Source organism: Callorhinchus milii, unplaced genomic scaffold, assembly GCF_018977255.1.
Source record: "Callorhinchus milii isolate IMCB2004 unplaced genomic scaffold, IMCB_Cmil_1.0 Scaffold1, whole genome shotgun sequence".
In the NCBI taxonomy this organism is placed as follows: domain Eukaryota; kingdom Metazoa; phylum Chordata; class Chondrichthyes; order Chimaeriformes; family Callorhinchidae; genus Callorhinchus; species Callorhinchus milii.
In genome coordinates, this window is record NW_024704742.1 from 83,130,675 (window position 1) to 83,150,492 (window position 19,818).

The 19,818-nt window shown below is 42.1% G+C and overlaps 1 protein-coding gene across 8 annotated transcripts in view; it reads left to right on the plus strand.

The window, feature by feature from the left end:
• Window positions 1-17,886, plus strand: part of LOC103185469 (protein tyrosine phosphatase receptor type D) — a 327,531-nt gene extending 309,645 nt beyond the window's left edge. For all 8 annotated transcript variants that reach the window (XM_042332552.1, XM_042332524.1, XM_042332528.1 and 5 more), the window contains 5 exons: window positions 2,934-3,060; window positions 4,813-4,938; window positions 6,230-6,384; window positions 7,804-7,939; window positions 14,463-17,886. In XM_042332552.1, coding sequence (XP_042188486.1) covers window positions 2,934-3,060; window positions 4,813-4,938; window positions 6,230-6,384; window positions 7,804-7,939; window positions 14,463-14,531 — 613 coding nt within the window. In that variant the 3' untranslated portion in view covers window positions 14,532-17,886. The remainder of the gene's footprint in view (window positions 1-2,933; window positions 3,061-4,812; window positions 4,939-6,229; window positions 6,385-7,803; window positions 7,940-14,462) is intronic.
• The last annotated feature ends 1,932 nt before the right edge of the window (window positions 17,887-19,818 follow it).

The window sequence follows — 19,818 nt, forward strand, 5'->3', positions numbered from 1 at the left end:
ACAACAAAAATGATGGTGTTGAAAGATTTCTGACTGGCTTTAGTGGGTATTGTTCAAAAGCCCACAGGTTAACACTCATGGCAAGTGTTTAGTAATAGTGGAGTCCTGTAGCTCAGTGGTTAGAGCACTCGCCTTGCAAGCGAGACACCTGGGTTCAATTCCAGGCAGCGCGAAACCTTGGGCAAGTTTCCTTACTCCACACAGAGCCTAATAATAATCCCTCCAAAACAAAAAAATAATAAATTGGTCATGTTCAATCCACGACTGTTTGTGGGACACTGCTGTGGGCAATTGGCTGCTGTGTTTCACCCACAAATATACAGTCAATTCACTTTACAGGATATTCTGTGAAGCGCTTTGAGACATCGAGAAGACATGAAAAGCACTATATCAAATGCAAGGATTATTATTATTATTTAATACATTGTAAATTACCATGCTCTATTAATGATAGATAAGATAATAGGTACAAAGATGATAATACATCGAGTCTGTTAGGAAATATCACAATTTTGCTCTGTTCATTTTGAGTCCAATTGTTCCTAAACACTTTTGTAGATTTAGCCTTATTCTCAGTCAAAGCTACAAACGGTGGATGTCACAGCCGTGTCTGTTCAGGTGCTCTGAAATGCTACCCTGTGTGAAGGGTGCTATATACAAGTTGTTATTGTTGTTTTGTCTGACTCTCACCCGACTGCCAAAGACACACAACACGTATAAGGTGCTGTTGAGGAACCAGAAGCAGGAACCTTGGTTTACCCTACTTATCCCAGGGAGAGCGGGAGACAATTTAACTTTCCCTTCCAAACCAGGCTGAGACCAGCAAACAATACAGACAGAGATTTGAACCAGTGAGCTTCAGGTCCATAAACTGCAGCTCTATCCACTAAATCACTGGAGCTATCATTTTATAGAGTTATCAGAATCCCTGAATGAGATTCTCTCCAGTTACCGCTCCTGAACACCATTCTTTTATATATGAACCATCTGATCCCTCAGTAACAATACTGTCCTGGAATCATTCCTGGATACATATTATTTTCTTTATAATATATGGAAAGGGGAGTTTATAATGTGACAGTATCAAACGGATTTCTTACTTAATAATGACACAAATGGGGATTCCTCCAGGAAATCAAAAGACTCACGGACACTGCAGTGAGACGCGACCTACTTTTGGAGCGGAAACGCTTCTGGTTTGCGTGACACGCTTCCAGGTCTAGAAACCAGAAGGAAGGGCTATCATTGTACAGAGGTTTCAGAATCCCTCAATGAGATTCTCCCCAGTTACCAATCTGTTCCCTTCGTTCCACCATTGGCGGCCGTGCTTTCAGAGGGAGAAAATCTATCTGTCAAGCGCTCTGGGATGCTACCCTCCATGAGGGTATATAAATGCAAGTAGTTGTTGTTGAATTCCTTTTACCACTCTGAGGCCTTATTAAAAAAAAGTTTGAAATCTGCTTTGCTCCATTTTAGTCCCCATAGACAGTAGTTATTTCACAAGTAAACTCACCAGACCACATCTGCAGGACGACTATGAGTTAATAGTAAGGTCCTTCTGACTAATGATGTAAACTGCTTGCAACTTTTTTCCCCAAATAAATTGAAAAGAAAACTGTTAATGATGTTTGTTCCCAGTTGTAAGCCATGAATATAATCATCGTAACGTTCTAATGGAGGTAATCTTGTCTCGCCTGTAAAAAGTTTAATTTTTACCTTATGCCTATAAACAGCATGCTGCAAGGTTTTTAGCACAGTCACAGAAACAAACATAATAAAAACAGTACTTATTTCATTAATCTGTCTGCCAGCATATTGTGCACAATAAAGATAGGTTTGTCGACTTGCAGAGATGCTACAAGATATAATTACAGCCCCTAATTGAATATTAATGACTAACAAACCAAGAGGTTTCTTGCTAGCATTTTGCAGCGCACTGCACAAAACCTATTCTGTGCCTGACTGTATCCATTTATCTGAAACTTGCACATGGAATTGCTAGGATTTATTTTTCTTTACTTGGGCAATTTTTCTTCCCTCTCCTGAGGACACTACCTGATATTGCCATGTGCTTCCCCCAGTACCTGGCCAAATTGATTGCTCTACATGTTGGTGTGAGCCTGGCTCAGTTGGTACCACTCTCGCCTGCAGATCATCCAGAACTTTGCTGCTTATTATCCCCCGCACCAGGCTCTGTGACCCCATCACCCCCACCCTAGCCCGGCTCCACTGGCTCCCCATCCCCACAGGATAGAATTCAAGATCCTCATTCTCGCCTTCAAGGCCCTCCATGGCCTTGCTGTTTCCTATCTCTGTGACCTGCTAACTACATATCGACCTGCCCGCTCCCTCCGCTCAGCAGGCTCCAGCCTGCTCAACGTCCCGCTCCCAACCCAACTCACCATTGGCAGTCAGGCCTTCAGCCTCTTTGCCCCTACCCTTTGGAACTCCATCCCACAGTCTCTTTGTCGTGCTTCCTCCATTGCCTTCTTCAAGGCACATCTCAAGACCCTCCTCTTCAACAACAACATCTTGCATTTATATAACGCCTTTCACACAGAGCGCTTAAGTCTTCAACAATGCCTTTGGGTTACCTCTACCCTCTTGCCCTCTGCCCCTTCTGAACCCAACCGCCTGCTCGATTCCAAATCCCTGACTGCGCCTTGGAACGTCCTCCCGACGTGAAAGCAGACAGTCCCAGGTGCCTACTCTGTGCTGAGTGACTGTCCTGGTGAACATGGCTTAGAGCCACACTGTATCAACTCAGTCCTCACGGGGCTGTATTTCATTTCTAAATAAGCGAGCTGTGAAAGGGAGTAAAGAGTAGGAAAGTTGCAGCTGTCATATTGCCTGAGCTCATCATGGATGTGATTCAGATAGAGGGGAAAAAACATGATTTACATAGCATGATTGCTTTTTTTAAAAACTTGTAGACAACAGAAAGCCTACATAGCCACGCAAGGACCCTTAGCAGAGACTACAGAAGATTTCTGGCGAATGCTGTGGGAACACAACTCTACAATTGTGGTCATGCTTACCAAGCTTCGAGAAATGGGCAGAGTAAGTAACTTTCTACATGAATTCCTGCAAATGCCAATCACATTCCCTTGAATCATCCTTCTAGAGGAATGTGTGTGATTTTTTAATGCTTAATGATTATTTTTGTGGTCAGAATTTAGTGTTCTCAGCATCAAGGCTGGGTGTAGAGTGAATTTCCCTCTAGCGTCTCACCGCCCGCCTCCCCACCACCTCACACACTATGCCTCAGCCTATTTCTGGAACCTCCATCAACCGTGCCAACCCAGCCAATCCCTCCGCTCAGTGAATACTGGCCTGCTTCATGTTCTCCCCCAATTCATCCCACCATCAGGGGGCAAGACATGAGAAAGGGCTTTGAGCATACTGCCCCCATTTACTGGAACTGCATCCTGGAGTGTCTCAGATTTTCTCTCTCCCCTCCCCTCATTCAAATCCCGTCTCAGTACCTAGCTCTTTGAATGCGTTTTTGGTCACCTTTCCTCTCCCTACCCCCTCCTGCTCCCACCCTCAGCTCGGGTGACCAGCCAGCAGTGTCAAGCGCTTTGAGCTGTTCTCCCAACCTGAAAGGTGCTAATTGAATTTTTACACTGTGCCCCAATAATATGCTCTCAGCCCCCAACTAACAACATTTAATTGCTCAGTGGGCTCTGGCCTGCTTCACATCCCCCGCCTCGCCCACCTCATCATTGGTGGGAGGGCCTTCAGCCTCTCTGCCCCCACCCTCTGGAACTCCATCCCAAAATCCCTTGCATCCTCCTTTGTCTCTTTCAAGATCTAACTCAAGACCCTCCTCTTCGACCATGCCTTCGGTCATCCTCATTCCCTCCCTGCCCTCCAAATTCCCCGATCCCGAACCCAGCTCGGGTCCGAAACACTGATTGTCCAGCGCCTTGGGATGTTTACGATGTGAAAGGCGCCATACAAATGTAATTTTATGGTTGTTAGATTGTTTCCTGTGAACGAGAGAATCACAAGCAGCCACTGGTGGCACACAGATGCCAATGAAGTGCTGAGAAGTGACTTCAGACCCAATCATTGCGGTGTGGAGGGGAGTTTTCACACTCACGGACATTCTAGAGCTAGAAAAAGTTGTTATTTTCTTAACAGAATCAATAACGCATTCCATGAGAAAACATTGAATCTGTTAAAAAAATCACATTTTTCATCTTACTAAGGACAGTTCTGTGTGAGCTTAGATATGGGTTAACCCCACCAACAAACTCATACTTATGTAGGACTCTGCTGTTAAAAGCCACTGAGGCTGGATTTAAACCCAGGTGCAAGGAGTTTCCTGTGTTATACAGCGTATTTACGTTGTGCCATGTTGAGGCCTGACCTAATGGCTTTAGTCACTTGTTTCCATGACGACTGTCTAGAAATTCCAAGTATTTATGTTCTCCCCAATCCTAGCAAAAAACCTGAGTGGAAAGCCCACAAAGACTCAATTAACTGGACTCTGCCCGTGTGACTTCCAGTCAAGTGTGTAAGTGTGATTGTCGAGAGAGACATCTTCAGGGGTTGTGACCTGAGAGAGCTGCTTGGATAATTCACGTGTTGGTGCGAGAACGGCAGGGGATTGTTTCAGTTTTCGCAGAGCAGAGCATGCAAAAAGCCCTGTGACCCCTCTGATTTAGACTGCCATTGGAGTGACAAATTGCCATCAGGTTGGTGCTGTGAATCTCCATTCATTAGGAACTGAGTTGAGACTTACCCAAACTCACAGCACCATGGAAAGTCGTTGGATTTTACGAGTTGTTCTTTATCTTTTTACAGGAAAAGTGTCACCAGTACTGGCCCGCGGAGCGATCGGCTCGGTATCAGTATTTTGTAGTGGACCCCATGGCAGAATACAATATGCCTCAGTACATTCTCAGAGAGTTCAAGGTCACAGATGCCAGAGTAAGTCATCTCTTTTCTCCTTTACCACAAAGAGAACGGAATCCAGCCCTTTTCTTCCACATCAAATCAATGCAATCCCGCCAGTGCAGTCCATATATGCTCCTGACTACCCAAAGCACCACCTTAAGAGTCTCTGTAATCTGTGAGGTTCCTTGGTGTACCTCAGTCTCACAAGGGTCACCTTCTTGTAGATAGCTACTACAACTGTACTCTGGAACACTGACAGTGTGTGTATCTCAGTCAGGATCTGACTGACCATCGTTAGAGGGGCCGCTCCAAGGCCAGTTGACCGTTTCTAACATTGATCATTCTCCGCCTTGTCTCTCAGATCAGATTTTAGGAACTCAGAGTAATTTTGTCTTCACCTACTGACTTAGCATTAGCAAAGCAACATCCCAGCAGACTGGGTTGTTAAAGCATATTGTCACCCTCTAGATATTTCTAGCTACATGATTTTGTTAATCGCTTATCTCTTAAGCATTGAGTGCCACTCTAACATGACCAAAGCACTTCCACTGAGGCTGAGACCGGGCTGGTCTACTCCACTGTCAGGATGGAGACTTCACAAGATTGGTTTGGGTGCCCATTTGATCTGATCCCTCCAGAACACCCACCTTACCAACCTCCCATCACAGCATCAAGCTTTTTTTTAAGAGTCTCGGCCTCAACCACTCTTCCTGGCAACCTGTTTCAGTTAATAATTACCCTATGGGTAAAGAAAAATTTCCTGGGATCTGTCCTGAAATTATCCTTTATCACTGTAAACCTCGGTCCTCTTGTCTTACTGTCTTGGTTCATCCTAAAGTATTGCTCTGGGTTTACTTTTTTAATACCATTTAAAAATGTATGCACCTTTATAAGATGCACCAAGATTTCTGTAGCATTTAGAGGAGAGTTGCTGGCATTAAATGCTGAGTTTCAAAACATCTCTTCAAACATAAGTGAAGCTGACAAAATATTGTCAGTTAAGCAAAAGAGAAATAACAGTTGCACACCGTACAGTTGAGTGAAATTTGACACAAATTTAGATGCACTTTTAGCTTTACCCCGCTCCATTGACATTGGCACATTATTTCAAATCATCAAGTCAACAGCTCCATCTTCAAGAAAGGTTTCCCTCTTAATTGGTCTTGAAAGACATAAAGTAAATGAACCACACTAGCTGTTCTGGCCGTTACATTACTTCGGCAGCATTTCTCTTGGTCTGCACTGCTTCTTGCGGAGAATGTAATAAGACGCCCTTGGTTGATCAGTCCGTTAACATGTCTCTTCTTTCAATGGGGTGTAACAGGATGGCCAGTCGCGTACAGTAAGGCAGTTCCAGTTTACTGACTGGCCAGAGCAAGGAGTGCCAAAGTCTGGGGAAGGATTTATCGACTTCATAGGCCAAGTGCATAAGACAAAAGAGCAGTTTGGTCAGGACGGACCTATCAGCGTTCACTGTAGGTGAGTGGTCTCTTCATTGTTCAGTTCTAATGTTGAACGACCGAAGAAAGGAGGAAGCTTTCTAGAATTTCTTCAGGTTGACACAAATTACAACTATGCTGTGCAAAGTCAGTGATACACTTTATTTTGGTCAGTCGGCCGGGTGTGCGACACGGATAAAAAAAACATTCAAAAAGTAAGAGTATCCGAACTAGACTGAGTGTTCCTTATATGTATGCCACTACACATGGAAATTTCAGTATCTGGAATGGAATGGGAACTCTCTCTCTGGAGGGACGCACCCTGATTACTTAATTGTGGAGAGTATTAAGTGCAGATTGGTGAGAGCCAAGGCTTGGAGAGCCCAAGGTATGTGTGGGGTTACTGCTGGAATTTAACTAATTAAAACCACATAGCTTCCCATTCAGAGCACTGTCTGGCAAGTTTCCTTATTGTTTCTCCAGCTAGGAGCACTCACCCTGTACCAAAATAGTACCAGACTTTTCATTCTAAGTCTTAGCATGAATTTTAAATGCTCTGTCCCTTTCTAGCACACACAGCAAAAAAAAAGCTGCGTGAAATGGGTATCAAACATTCTGTTTGCAACATTAAAATTGAATTAAATTGTGATTTCATTCAATTTTCATAATCAGGCATGCCTTATAATGTACTTAGTCGGATTAAGGTCTGAATGGCAGGAAAACCTATTTTCTGCCAAATTATTTTTCTCCCAGAAATGATGTCCTTGAGAGGGAAAAAAATGCACACACACATGACCAAAGAAAGGAGGAAGCTTTCTAGAATTTCTGGTGTTCATGTAATAATAATAATCCTTACATTCGAAAACCCACCTTCGTTGCACACATTATTACAGTGCCACGGGATGTCCTTCCAACGTGAAAGGCTCTATAGAAATGTAATTTGTTGTGTTTTTGATGTAGGACCTTATCACGCCGTTGGGTTGCCTCAGCGCTTCAAAGCGCTGTATTGTAAAATGAATTGATTGTATATTTTGTGGGTGATGTAATCAACAAGCCACAAATGCACGTGCATTTACTGTGTGATTCCTCTCGTGAATCTCCTAGCAACATTGAAGCCTTCAAAAGCCATCGATGAATGTGTACCAGAAACCTTGCAGTGCTGGGGGAAGAGTTTTGAATAGAGCCATTCAGATTATAGCAATTAAAAGTGAACATTGCCAGATCAGTTTGCAACAGTTTTTAATAGCTAAATACCCAAGATAGTTCCCTGGGTCTTTCCTCACAATAGAGTTTACAAAACCCTCAGTGTTTACTGTGGTAATAGGACTTAGAAGAGTGCACTCAGAATTATTGGCTATTTTTGTACCTAATAAATGCTTAGTGTGTGGGAAGCCACTGTCAGCCCAGACTCTCAGCCACTTGATTGTCGTTTAATTAATGTTCCTTTGTTTCTCTCCAGTGCGGGCGTGGGGAGGACTGGTGTTTTCATAACACTGAGTATTGTGTTGGAAAGAATGAGGTACGAGGGTGTCGTGGATATCTTCCAGACTGTCAAAATGCTACGAACACAACGGCCAGCGATGGTGCAGACAGAGGTAAGGAAATATTGACCTGAATTAACACTACCGTGTGCAGGAGAGGAAAAGAGATACTATTTAAACAGTCCTCGTCCTTGTAAAATAAGAGCCCCAGCTTGGCTGATCACAATGCTGTGCAAAGCATTGCTGAATCGGGGCAAAAGATTCTTTCTTCTGACCTCCCCCCCTCCACCCACACACACACACACACACTTCCCCACCATCCTCAGGTGCATTTGACTTTTCTAAGCCGAGCATTGTTTTGGAAATAGAAGGATGTGGGAGTGGGATACACAGCAGTAGGAGACGAGCCTTTGCCACAGCAAGTGTTGGGAGTTGGGTCCCTTCAGCACTTTGTCAAGGCAGCTGAACTATCAGGTTAATCGATGCCAGATGATTTGATTTCCCAAAGAACCCACTGGAGGTCACATTGGCAAAGAATCCTCTCCCTGCCCGCACATAGTTTTGAGGAATGTGTTTTTTTGTTGTGTCCTTACATTTGATATAGCGCCTTATCACATTGTGGAGACATCTCAACGGGCTTCACAGGATTATACTTTAAAGTGATGTGATTGTGTGTATTTTATGGGCGAACTGAGTTACTAAAGAGAGGAGAAGAAAACAAAGAAGCCACAAATCGCAACCAAGGAATGAGCTGCCTATGTAGTGTGAAACTGCATATAATGCAGGAGCGTTATGAAGAATAATAATCCAATGATCAGTCTCTTCACTGGAGATGAGTGACAGAGTGGGAACCTGAGGTGACCTACTCTAAACTGTTTAGTGGGTTTATTTGAAAAGACTCAAATGCAGGATCATCTAAACCATTTACAAGGTGAAGTGCAGCCTCTCCCTTTTAATTGATATAAAAAGAACATTAGACTTCTGCTGTGGTTCAGTGGGTTTATTCAGTGAGTAGCTGAGGCGACGGGTTCAATCCTCAGTCTGTTCTGAGTTAGCTAATCGCGACTAATGGGATCATAGAGGTACTGCAATTGGCCTTGGCCCCCTGAGCTAAGGAGGGGAACAAATCAGCCAGTTGATTGTTGTCCAATGACTCCATCCAGGATTGTGTGGTTGGCTGTCCAGTGAGGGCAGGTTGGAGAGTGTGCGCTACCCTCGGGATCTTGAAATAAAACACACGAAACTAATTAATAATAATCTTCACATTTGCAAAAGTGTCTTTAACATTGAAATGTCTCATAGCGATTCACAGGGATTGCCATCAGATGTAGTGACTTTGTATTTGTGAACAAACACAATAACTAATTTGCACACAGCAGTGCCTCATAAACAACTATAAAGAGAATGACCAAATTTATCTGGGGTAGTATTGGCCAAGACGCTGGGAGAAACTCCCTTTTCAAAGTGTTATGAGATCTTTAAAATCCAGGCAGACAGTTTGGTTTAACGTCTTTTCTGAAGGACAGTACCTCCAACAATGTGGCACTGCCCGAGGGCACAGAAGAAGTCAAAAGAGAATGGTTCTAGCCAACCTACCACCGTTCATTCAGTGAGTGACAAAATCTCTCTCTGAGCGCTGCAACTTTAAGGGGGAATGTGATATGATAATTCAAAATGATAATTTCAAAATGTGATATGATAATTATCAGAGTGATTGTGGCCATAGCCACCCCAGAGGTTGCAATTCGAGTTACCAAAAGTGGGTCAAAATATTTGAGTGGCAATTCACAGGATACAAGTTTTAACTATGATTTTTATTGTGGTTGTGCAAAGGCAAAACTATAAATCAGTACTCAAATCTTGTCTCGAGAAGCTCCAATGGCTTTTGGGACTGGGAGGCAGCTTCTTCCCCAACAATTGCAGCAAAGTAGTTTGGGTTAGGTTAGTGGGGTAACAACAAGATTCCATTTATAGAGCGCCTTTCAAGTCGGGAGGACGTCCCAAAGCGCTGGACAGTTGGGTCAGGACCCGAGCAGGGGGGAAATGGTCAGGGTGAGGGGAGGGAAGGGAGGGGTAGAGAGTTGAGAGGGGAGCTGATGGCACGGTCTTGAGACCGGCCTTGAAGGAGGAAAGGGAGGAGGCGGTGAAGGCACTGGGGGATAGAGTTCCAGAGCCTAGGGGCTGAGAGGCTGAAGGCCTGGCCACCGATGGTAGGGCGGTTGGGGCGGGGGATGTGGAGCAGACCGGAGCCAGAGGAACGGAGGGTATGGGCAGGTAGATAGGGGGATAGTAGGTCGGAGAGGTAGGAGGGCACAAGGCCATGAATGGCCTTGTAGGTGAGGATGAGGATCTTGAATCTGATCCTCTGGGGGATCCAGTGGAGGCGAGCGAGGGTGGGAGTGATGTGGTCCCGAAGCCTGGTGCGGGACAGTACACGAGCTGCAGAGTTCTGAATGACCTGCAGCTTGTGGAGGGAGGTGCCGGGAAGGCCGATGAGGAGAGAGTTCCCATAGTCCAGCCTTGAGGTGATAAAGGCGTGGACCAGAGTTTCAGCAGCGTGAGGGGTGAGGTAGTGCCGTAGTCTGGCACTATGTTCCAGAGGAACAATCACGGCTGGTCAATGATCTTCAACTGACCATGCACACACTTCACCTGAACCATCACCAGTGTTAAATATCAAGCTTGACGATTGACACCCTTATATCCTCAGCCCACTGTTTTTCTTGTGGTTACCCTGGCAGCATGCAGTGCTCTGATGGAAACAATGACAGCTCCAATCTGAATTGTCACTGTGTCTAATGTAGAATTAAATAAAAGCTTTTAGTTCATATGATTTGAAGAAACCAAAAGAATTTCTCTCCTTCTGGAGCTGTGGCTGTCTGATTCACAGCAGCTTAGCACCGAGTACCTTTTCTGATCTTTACATCACACGTTAAACGGAGGTCCCATCTGCCTGTTCAGGTGGACATTAAAGACCCCATGACAATATTAGAAAAAAAGGCAGTTCCCTCCACTTGTCTAGGGCAACAATCCCCTGGATAAAATTGGTTGTTCACTTCATGGCTGTTTGTGGGACATTGCTGTATGCAATCTACGAATACACAGTCACTACAGCAATTACCTGTGAAGTGCTTTGAGATCTCTTAAGTCTATATATCAAACTCAAGGATTATTATCTGTATGTACAGTGGGGGGAGGAAATGTCCGTACATTACCTGGTAATCTGGTCCTTGCGTTGCCTTGATCCGTCCACCTTCAAAATGCTACCCCACATGAAGTGCACTCTATAAATCGTCCTTATTTTAATCTCCTGATGAGAATGCTTCCAATCTGTGACAGTAGTAGCAATGTACGGTTGTGCCCTGAGCTGCCTAGTGGTGATGTGCTCATGATTTCACCAATCGCGATGAACAAAATCTCTGGGCCTGCTAAAAATAAAGTCTACATAAACCTATTCCTGATGTTCTGTGGCGTTTAATGCACAACAAATTTCCCAAGGCTCACACATTCCCAATTGTGTTCCACAAAATAGCCTATGTGCAGCACTGTAGAGGGGATTTTGTAGTATGTTGCCATAGCAAGTGATCTCCATTTACTTTCCATGTGGGGCCTGCCTGAAATTCAACTTTTCAGAAGCAGAAAAAAATGTAATTATTCACCACGGCAAGAGAGGTTGAGTTAGAAATGTGCAATGCACAGCAAATAACTGCCGGTATTGTCACAACCGCACTAACAATCTCACAATACAACAACAACAAGATTACATTCATATAGCGCCTTTCACGTCGGGAGGACGTCCCAAGGCGCTGGACAGAGTATGGCATTTCAGACCCGAGCTGGGGTTGGGGGGGAGGGGAGGGGAAGGGGGTGGCTGATGGCATGATCGAAGAGGAGGGTCTTGAGGTGGGACGTGAAGGAGGCTAAGGAGGGGGCGAGGCAAAGTGACTGGACGATGGAATTCCAGAAGTTGGGGGCGGAGTGGCTGAAGGCTCTCCCGCCAATGGTGGGATACAATACAAATTTACATTTATATAATGCTTTTCACATTGGGAGGATGACTCAAAGCACTTAATATTTGTGGCCTGGCACCGAAACTGAGGATAGGAGCCCGGGGGTGGAAGGGAGCGGAAGAGGAAAGATGTCCAAAAGCGTGGTCAAAGAGATAGGTCTTGAAATAGACCATGAAAAAGGTGAGGGAGGGAGCAAATAGCAGGGAACTCCATCTGGGATGGAGTTTCAGAGAGTGGGGGAATCTCGCCCGATTTGTGGTTAGTGCTTCACTTAAAATGCATGCTGCCAAATGCCAAAATGGTTGGCAAGCTGTCCAAATATTTGCCTGAAGGATTTCCTCCAAAATTATATCTCAAGGACAGCCTCTTTATTTCGCAACTGCTCACTATCTGGGGATCATGGTACAAAAGAAAACCAGCATTTTTGGGAGTACAGTTCCCTCTTCATCTCGTTCACCATCACAAGAGGTTGAGCTTTCCTGACTCAGTGTTCCTCTCCTCTACATTTTTTTCCTGACCTCTGGTAAGGCCTATTAATTGATCATAGAATTATACAGCACAGAAGGAGGCCATTCAGCTCATCGTGTCTGTGTTGGCTCTGAAAAGAGCTACCCAATCAACCCCGCTCTCTCCCCATAGCCCTGCAAACTTGTCCTCACAAGTAATTATCTACTCTCCTAAAGTTGTTATCGAATTGGCTTCCACCACCCTTTCAGGCAATGCATTCCAGATTCGAACAACTCATTGTGTGAAAAAATTTCTCCTCACCTCCTCTGTTTCTTTTAACAACTATTATAGCTGTCGTTCCCGCTTATACTAGGCCTCTTTTCATAGAATCATAGAATTACACAGCACGGAAGGAGGCTATTCGGCCCATTGTGTCTGTGCTGGCTCTTTGAAAAGAGCTATCCAATTCAATCCCACTCCGCCGCGCTCTCCTCAGAGCCCTGCAACCTTGTCCTCCCCAAACTCTTTTAAACTCTACACAGTTATCCTACTGATACACAAAGTAATCCATTGTGGAGAATTAGATGCACGATCTTCTGTCTTATCATGCAGTAGACTTTCCAACATATTGTGTCAGCAAACACAGTGCAGTCCATTTAAGAATATAGAAGTATAGTTTATTTAATCATCAACTTCTGTATTGCATGAGTTGTATAATATCACCTCAGCTGAATTTAGGTTGTTGTGTTTCTGCCTGAAAAATGTAGTGTTGTTCTTTTGTTGTTAGTGCAGTTGGGCTGCACAGCTGTTGTTATGAAGTGTAGTACTAGATGTAGATGGTTCTGAAACTAAAATGAGTGTACGTTGACTTCAACGGCCAGAAACAATCCCCAGTTTCCATCTGCAATGTCAATGATGACAGCTCCAGTCACAGGCTGCCAGAGTTTGTCTTTTTTCATTATCTTCAAAAAGCTGAAGCTATTTTTAATCAAGGCTTGGCAACAAAGTGCGTGTTTACACCAAACACAGTGCTGAGTTTTTCATCCTTTACCGACCAAACATCATCGCTGTCTGCATCAGTGTCAGAAAAACATACCAAGCAGTAAACAAGAGATGCAAGGGCAATGTTGAAAACCAATCAAATTAGAGGCAAGTTTAGACCATGAAACACAAAGCTCTATTTTGTGAATAAACTATAAAAAGTTTTATTCATTCATTTCATGGCTATTTGTGGGACATTGCTGTGTACACTTGTGCTCCCACATTTGCCTACATATACACACAGTCACTCCATTTCATAGTAAATTCTGTGAAACGCTTTGAGACGTCCTTCCAACATGTAAAGCACTGTCCAAAATGCAAGGATTATTATTTATTATAAATGGCAAAATGTTTTTTTAAACCATATTCCTCCTAACACTAAGGTTTCAATTTATGTCAACATATTACTGTTACTGTGTGGCTGCCTTTTTGTTGCCTTGAAACGACGGTTAAATATGATGGTGCTATGTCCAAATTCATAAATGATGATGGATATTGATCTTATTCTGTTACATGTTAAATATATGGTAAAACTTGTGTAAACCACACAAAACTGCTTTGATTGTACTGTTGCTATCTCCCATTGCAATTCACTCTTATTAAAGAGAATGTCCCATCCAAGCATTGTTTTTCCTGGCAAAATTAGTTTCACATTTATTCAGGATTCTGATATCCTCGTTGCCAATTTCAGCACTTGATCCCAATGTAACAATGCTAAAGCCAAAGCCCAAACTTGCTTTCAAATATACAGTAAACTCCCAGCTTGCCAGACTCCGGGTATCTAGAATTCAGACCTAGCTGGACCTGGTCTGAAATGGAAACATTAAAAAGAAATTTCCAATTTCAAATGTATTCATTCATGAGGCCAGGTTGCACAAGAATGAGATATAGAGCCAACTGTAGTTTAACATTAAGAGCTAATGTTTGCAGAAATGCTTAACCTCAGAGTGCAGTACCTGCAAATTATATTCTGGGGATATTATTAGCACAGAATGGCCCATCGCTCCAGAGAAACTGACTTCTTTGAACCACATCGCTCTCACTTTACCATCACAACCTGCATTCCTGCTGCCTCCGTTTTCTGCCTTCAGAGCTTTTCATTTCCATTCTGAATTATTTCTTCTTGTTTCTTTCCCCAGGATCAGTATCAGTTCTGCTATCGGGCTGCACTGGAGTACCTCGGAAGCTTCGATCACTATGCAACGTAAAACCTGATTCACCTTGGATTTATAACAGGCCATTTAAGATCCAGAGAGCCTCTTCTGAGCCATACAGTGTGCTTGAGAAGTACAACTTACTCCTAGCTAAAGATAAATTTGGGGGGGAGGGACGAGGGGAAATTAAAAAAAAACTATTCCAGGTGGACCAAGAATTGGCAGTTTAATAACCGAATCTGAAAATGGAGGCAAGACTCCTTTCCGATAAAGGACCGGAAGGATTTTTTCGGGTAACTCATGGATTCAACTTTGATGACTGACTGAAGTGAAGCAAACGTACATTGTAAAAACATTAATTGTGCAGAGGATTTTCCGAGAACTCTGGAAGGTGGGATTGCAAAGCTGAATCTTGAGAGTACTGTACCTGGAAAGGAAAGAAGCTGTTATAAAAGGCCAGTTCCTGACTTATAAAACTATTTGGATATGTTTGCTTCAACATCACCCCTTTCCACCATTCGCTCATACTAATTATCAAGGGAGGGCGGGGATGTTCAAATTACTGATTTAGTTTTTTAGTACTGTAATATACTGCTGACCTGTGCTTCATTTTTAACTGTGTAAACTTTTTGCCCTTTTTTAACAAAAGTTTATCATTCGATGAAGTGAATTTAAAAAAAAGTTGCTTATCTGTTCATAATTTCATTTTGTTTTCTTTTTTTTTCAAAAACTGTAGCTTTTTTTAAGCTGTCGAAATGATGTATGTATCTGGCTGTAGAAATGGAGATAATTTTCGATTTTTTTAAGGCACATTTTTTTTTGTGCAGTCCCTTTTATTTATCTACCACATAATAGTCTGAGGTTTTGTTTCTCTCTCTCTCACTCTCTCATTTAAATGGAAATTAACCCATAGCAGTCAGTTAATGGATAAAAAACTTTTTAAAAGAAAGAAAAAAAGGGCCTTTATGGAATCAACAAGGAGGCGCAAAGTATAAAACTGCTGCTACTGAATTCCTGAGATCTTCCGTGTCAAGGATTTAAGATGTGGTTGAATAGCTTGCCAAATATGTCACTAGCAACCTCCATCTGAATAATAATTAGTTGTCTAGGTTTCCGTGATGAGATGGTGAGACGTTAGTGTCTACTGGAATGCACATCAATGAACTCAGTAATCCATGTTTAATAAGGTCGTTATGATATACTGAAACGTATCTTTGCACATGTACACAATAAATTGCATTATAAAAAAAACACGTTTTAAACCTTAGCGTGGAAATTTTTTTTCTGCCTCTGTACGTTACAGCAACCGTAGAATACCAATGTCAGTGTCAGATGATCATGCCTGCGTCATGGAGTAAACAAGAGTTGTCTTTAGTTTCTTAAAGTCCCAATGAAAATTGTAGCGAAAAATGACTTTACGTGCAAGGTTGGAGAGCCATTAGATTCATTTCTGTATACTTTTGTGAGTTTGTCTTCACTGACTTGTGTATCTGACAGGAAGGGATTTTATGTGTATGAGTGTGTGTATGGAAGCTCAACATGCACATTGTTTGACGACATGACATGGTTAAATGCCAGAGCTCAGTTATGAGACTGAAACAAGTAAAGACACGATAATCACATCATGGGTCAGATAACAGGTAAAGCCAGGCCTGGCGTTTAATAAGGCAATCATCTGACATAATCATCTTTGTGTGGGTGTCTCTTGATAATGCAGTCACTGTCAGAGTTTTGTGCTAGTTCTGAGAAGTACTGACCCTTTATATCATGCTGATATCCCTCTTACCATGTCTTCCCTTTCTTACATTGTCCCATTTGTGTACGCCATCAGCCTTGCAGATTTTGTTCAATTACAGTATTAGAAATTGTATAAGGAAATAGAGATTTTTTTTAGGGGGGGGGGGGTTCACTGCAGTATCCCAAGGACTGTGGCAACTAACTCCATATCGTTTATTTTTTAAATTACTATTTTTAAAACAAAATTGCTTTCTTGACCTTCAAGGTCAAAAGCTGTATTTAAAAGCATGCAAAGATACTCTTGTATTGTGTAAAAAAAACAAGCACGCTGTCGAGAACACTATCTCAGGATAGACCTGGATGGAGCTTCAATCATTCAGGTGCATATGTAATGCATTTACATGTATTGACCTATTCACAGTTTGCTCATTTTTTCCATCAAACGTGTGAAGAACACATACCAGCACTCAGCAAAGGCCAAACACTGAATTACTGCCCTTTCCTGGCACAGCCAAGTGACATGTGTTGCATTTATTTATCCTGGTGGTCCTTTGTTTTTTGTGAAAAAAATGCAATCCATTCTGTGCTTATAAAGCTACGCTGCACCATAAGAACGTGCTAAGTGAGAGATTGTTATGGACAAATTCTTGTTTCCAAAGTATTTTGTCCCTGAAGAGAAACTGTTGACATATTTAAATTGCCTGGAGACTTTGCAATGGAAAGGTTTAAGATGTTAAGAATGCTGATTTTCTGATCTGGCTTCTCATTGATGTGTGTTCCTGTTTGCGCTCGCTCTCTTTCCCCAATTGACTGGTATAAATGTCTTATTAAAAACAGAACCTCCTATTCTGTATCTAGCGATGAACTTTTTTGGCCCCTCTCCTTAAAGCCATCAAGGTGCTACAATTATTTACCCTTTAAGATATGTAGGTAATACACATATATATAATTTTTTAAAAATTAGTTCCATTTAAATAGTTCAAATGTATACTAAGCGAGTATATTTTCATTTAGCAAATCTTAACACAGATTATTTCTTCACACTAATTGTTGCTTTTCTGTTACTAATTATCCATTCATTCTTGCAAAACCTGAAGTCCTCCAGGGAGCTGTGCACTTTTCTGAAAAAAACTTTGTACTATGCACGGCCCTAGTGATTCTACACCCAACATTACGTGTCACTTGATCCCTTGTATAAGAATTACTTGTAAGTTCACTCTAGATATGTATGTAAATAACACCGAATGAATTTTTCAAGCGAAAGAGTGGAGAGTTTGCTACAATGAGCAATGGTGTTGGTGCCCTGATAAACTCCGGAAAATAACCGAAGGCTACAGATTCTATCATATCCATCTGTCATGTGACTTTGCCATTCAAGCTTGGAGTGTCTTGAATTTCGAAACAAAGTTTTTTAAAAAAAAGATTGTGTTCACTGCTCTCATTCCGAATGCATAGATTGAAGAGAACAAAATGTAAAATGAATTGTTCAAAGAATCATACAATTACCTCTAATTAGTAGTAAGCATAAATGTTTTACAAATTGAAGGGCGTGCTTTTTATTTTCTTACTTAGGTTACATTGGTGGCGAAAAGTCTGTAAGAAAATCAGTTCTTTGCTGACACAAGTTCCATTTGTTACAAATGAATTCTAATAAAAATGTCAGTGTTATGCACCAATGGTTGTTTTTATTAAACTCTGAGACATTTTTGTTTTATTGTTATTATGGAGCCTTTGCATCCAGAAAATTGGTTAAATAAGTTGGCTATTTGGGAAGTATTCAGTCCATCTATGTTTGTGAAAGCTGCTGCTGTCGCTGACTGTGGGTGCCAGGCTGTTTCAATTGAAGATGAAACAAAGGCTATTTTTGTGGTTGATACTGAATACATTATACAGGATTCATCATGAAAACAACACGGTTTCGCTGTTCTGCTTAAAACCACAAAGCACAGTGCTTGCCCTGCCCACTTTATTATTGGCTTAATAATCAATAATGATAAAAATCTTGCATTTGGTGTAGGGCCTTAATACATCATCAAAACATCGCAAAGTACTTTGCAGTGCACTGTAGGGTTGGAGTGATCCTTCTAGCCCTGGCCACCACTGTGTATGCTGAACAGGCAGACGGGGGCTCAGTTTATCTGAAGGATAACGCCTCCAAAAACCCAGCACTTTCCCAGCACTGCTTTGTAGTGTCAGCCCAGACTGTATGAATTAACAGTTTTGATGTGAGTCTTGAATCCACAACCCTCTGTCTCAGAGGTGAGATTCTACCAAATGAGCCAGGATGATACCTGTGATACATAAACAGTATCCTCATATTTCCAATCATTCAGAAAAGCCATCAGCTGCAAAATTGGTTAAGCAACATTTTGCTCAAAATGCTGTGTGTCTGAACCTCCAGGGAGTCATCATGTATTATGGAGTCATTACAGCTCCCTCCAGAAACCAATTGTTTTCTGCAAAATGGAAGAATTCCATTCGACCAGCAGGCAAATAACTCCAGATGGTGTGCACATGTCCAAAGTCCACTCATAGTTCTAATAATATTTGTATTTGATGTTAACGCCATATCATGCAAAAGCATCTCAAAGCGCTTCGCACATATTTCTGTAACTCCAATTTGCACACAGCAATGTCCCACAACAAGCTATGAGCTGAGTGACCAATTTGTTTTTATCTGGAGGATTGTTGCCAAGAGGAAGATCGAGAGAAACTGCCTTCTCTTTTCAAATAGTTGCAATAGGATCTTTAACATCCACTTGAACAGGCATTGACTGGACCTCAGTGTAATATTCCTCTGAAGAACAGCATCTTTGACAATGCTCCATTTCTGTGTTATTTCAGGTCCGTTGCTCACTTTAGCACAAAAGGAAAATTATTTTAGGGAAGGATGGTATACTGAGAACAAAACATTGGAAGGGAAAATGAAGACCACTACACAGTCCTCAAATGTCCAACAACGAAGCCTGCCACTGCCCTAAAACCTCCAACATAATTCAATTCAAGTATTTTTTTAAACACTGGGGTTGTCAAAGGATTTTAAAATAGAAAAGTTTTAAACTTTCCAGCATTTATTTACGTTCTGAAAGTATTTTAACATTAGCTTTTCAGTGAAACTGTGTGGGAAGCTTAATATATTACAATGAAATTCAATATGTTAGAAATAAATGATTTATTTATATTTACAGGCTTGTTGAGGCAAGCATGTGTAATGCCTAGTTGCCTTTGAGAGAGAAATGACAAGAGAAGGCAACCTTGGTGATAGCACCATGGTTGAAGGGGTCTCAAAGCAGGGAGCCTACAGAGACAGACTGGTTTGTGAGGAGGAGATATGAAAGATAGTTGCTGATGACATTGATGGATTAAATAGCATTTTATATCCACAGTTGAAAAACCACATGAGGATTATAAACCATTTTGAAGAAACCTCATACTTTTTCCATAGATCTCAGAATTGACCTTTCACTCTCCAGATTTGTATTCTGTTGGCTTATTATTACTTCGTCCCACATTAATACTATTTACACCTTACCAAATACGATTTAGCTAAAGCATTGACTCTAATTGGGAAGTGGAAGCTATCTTAACAGACACTGATGTGTAA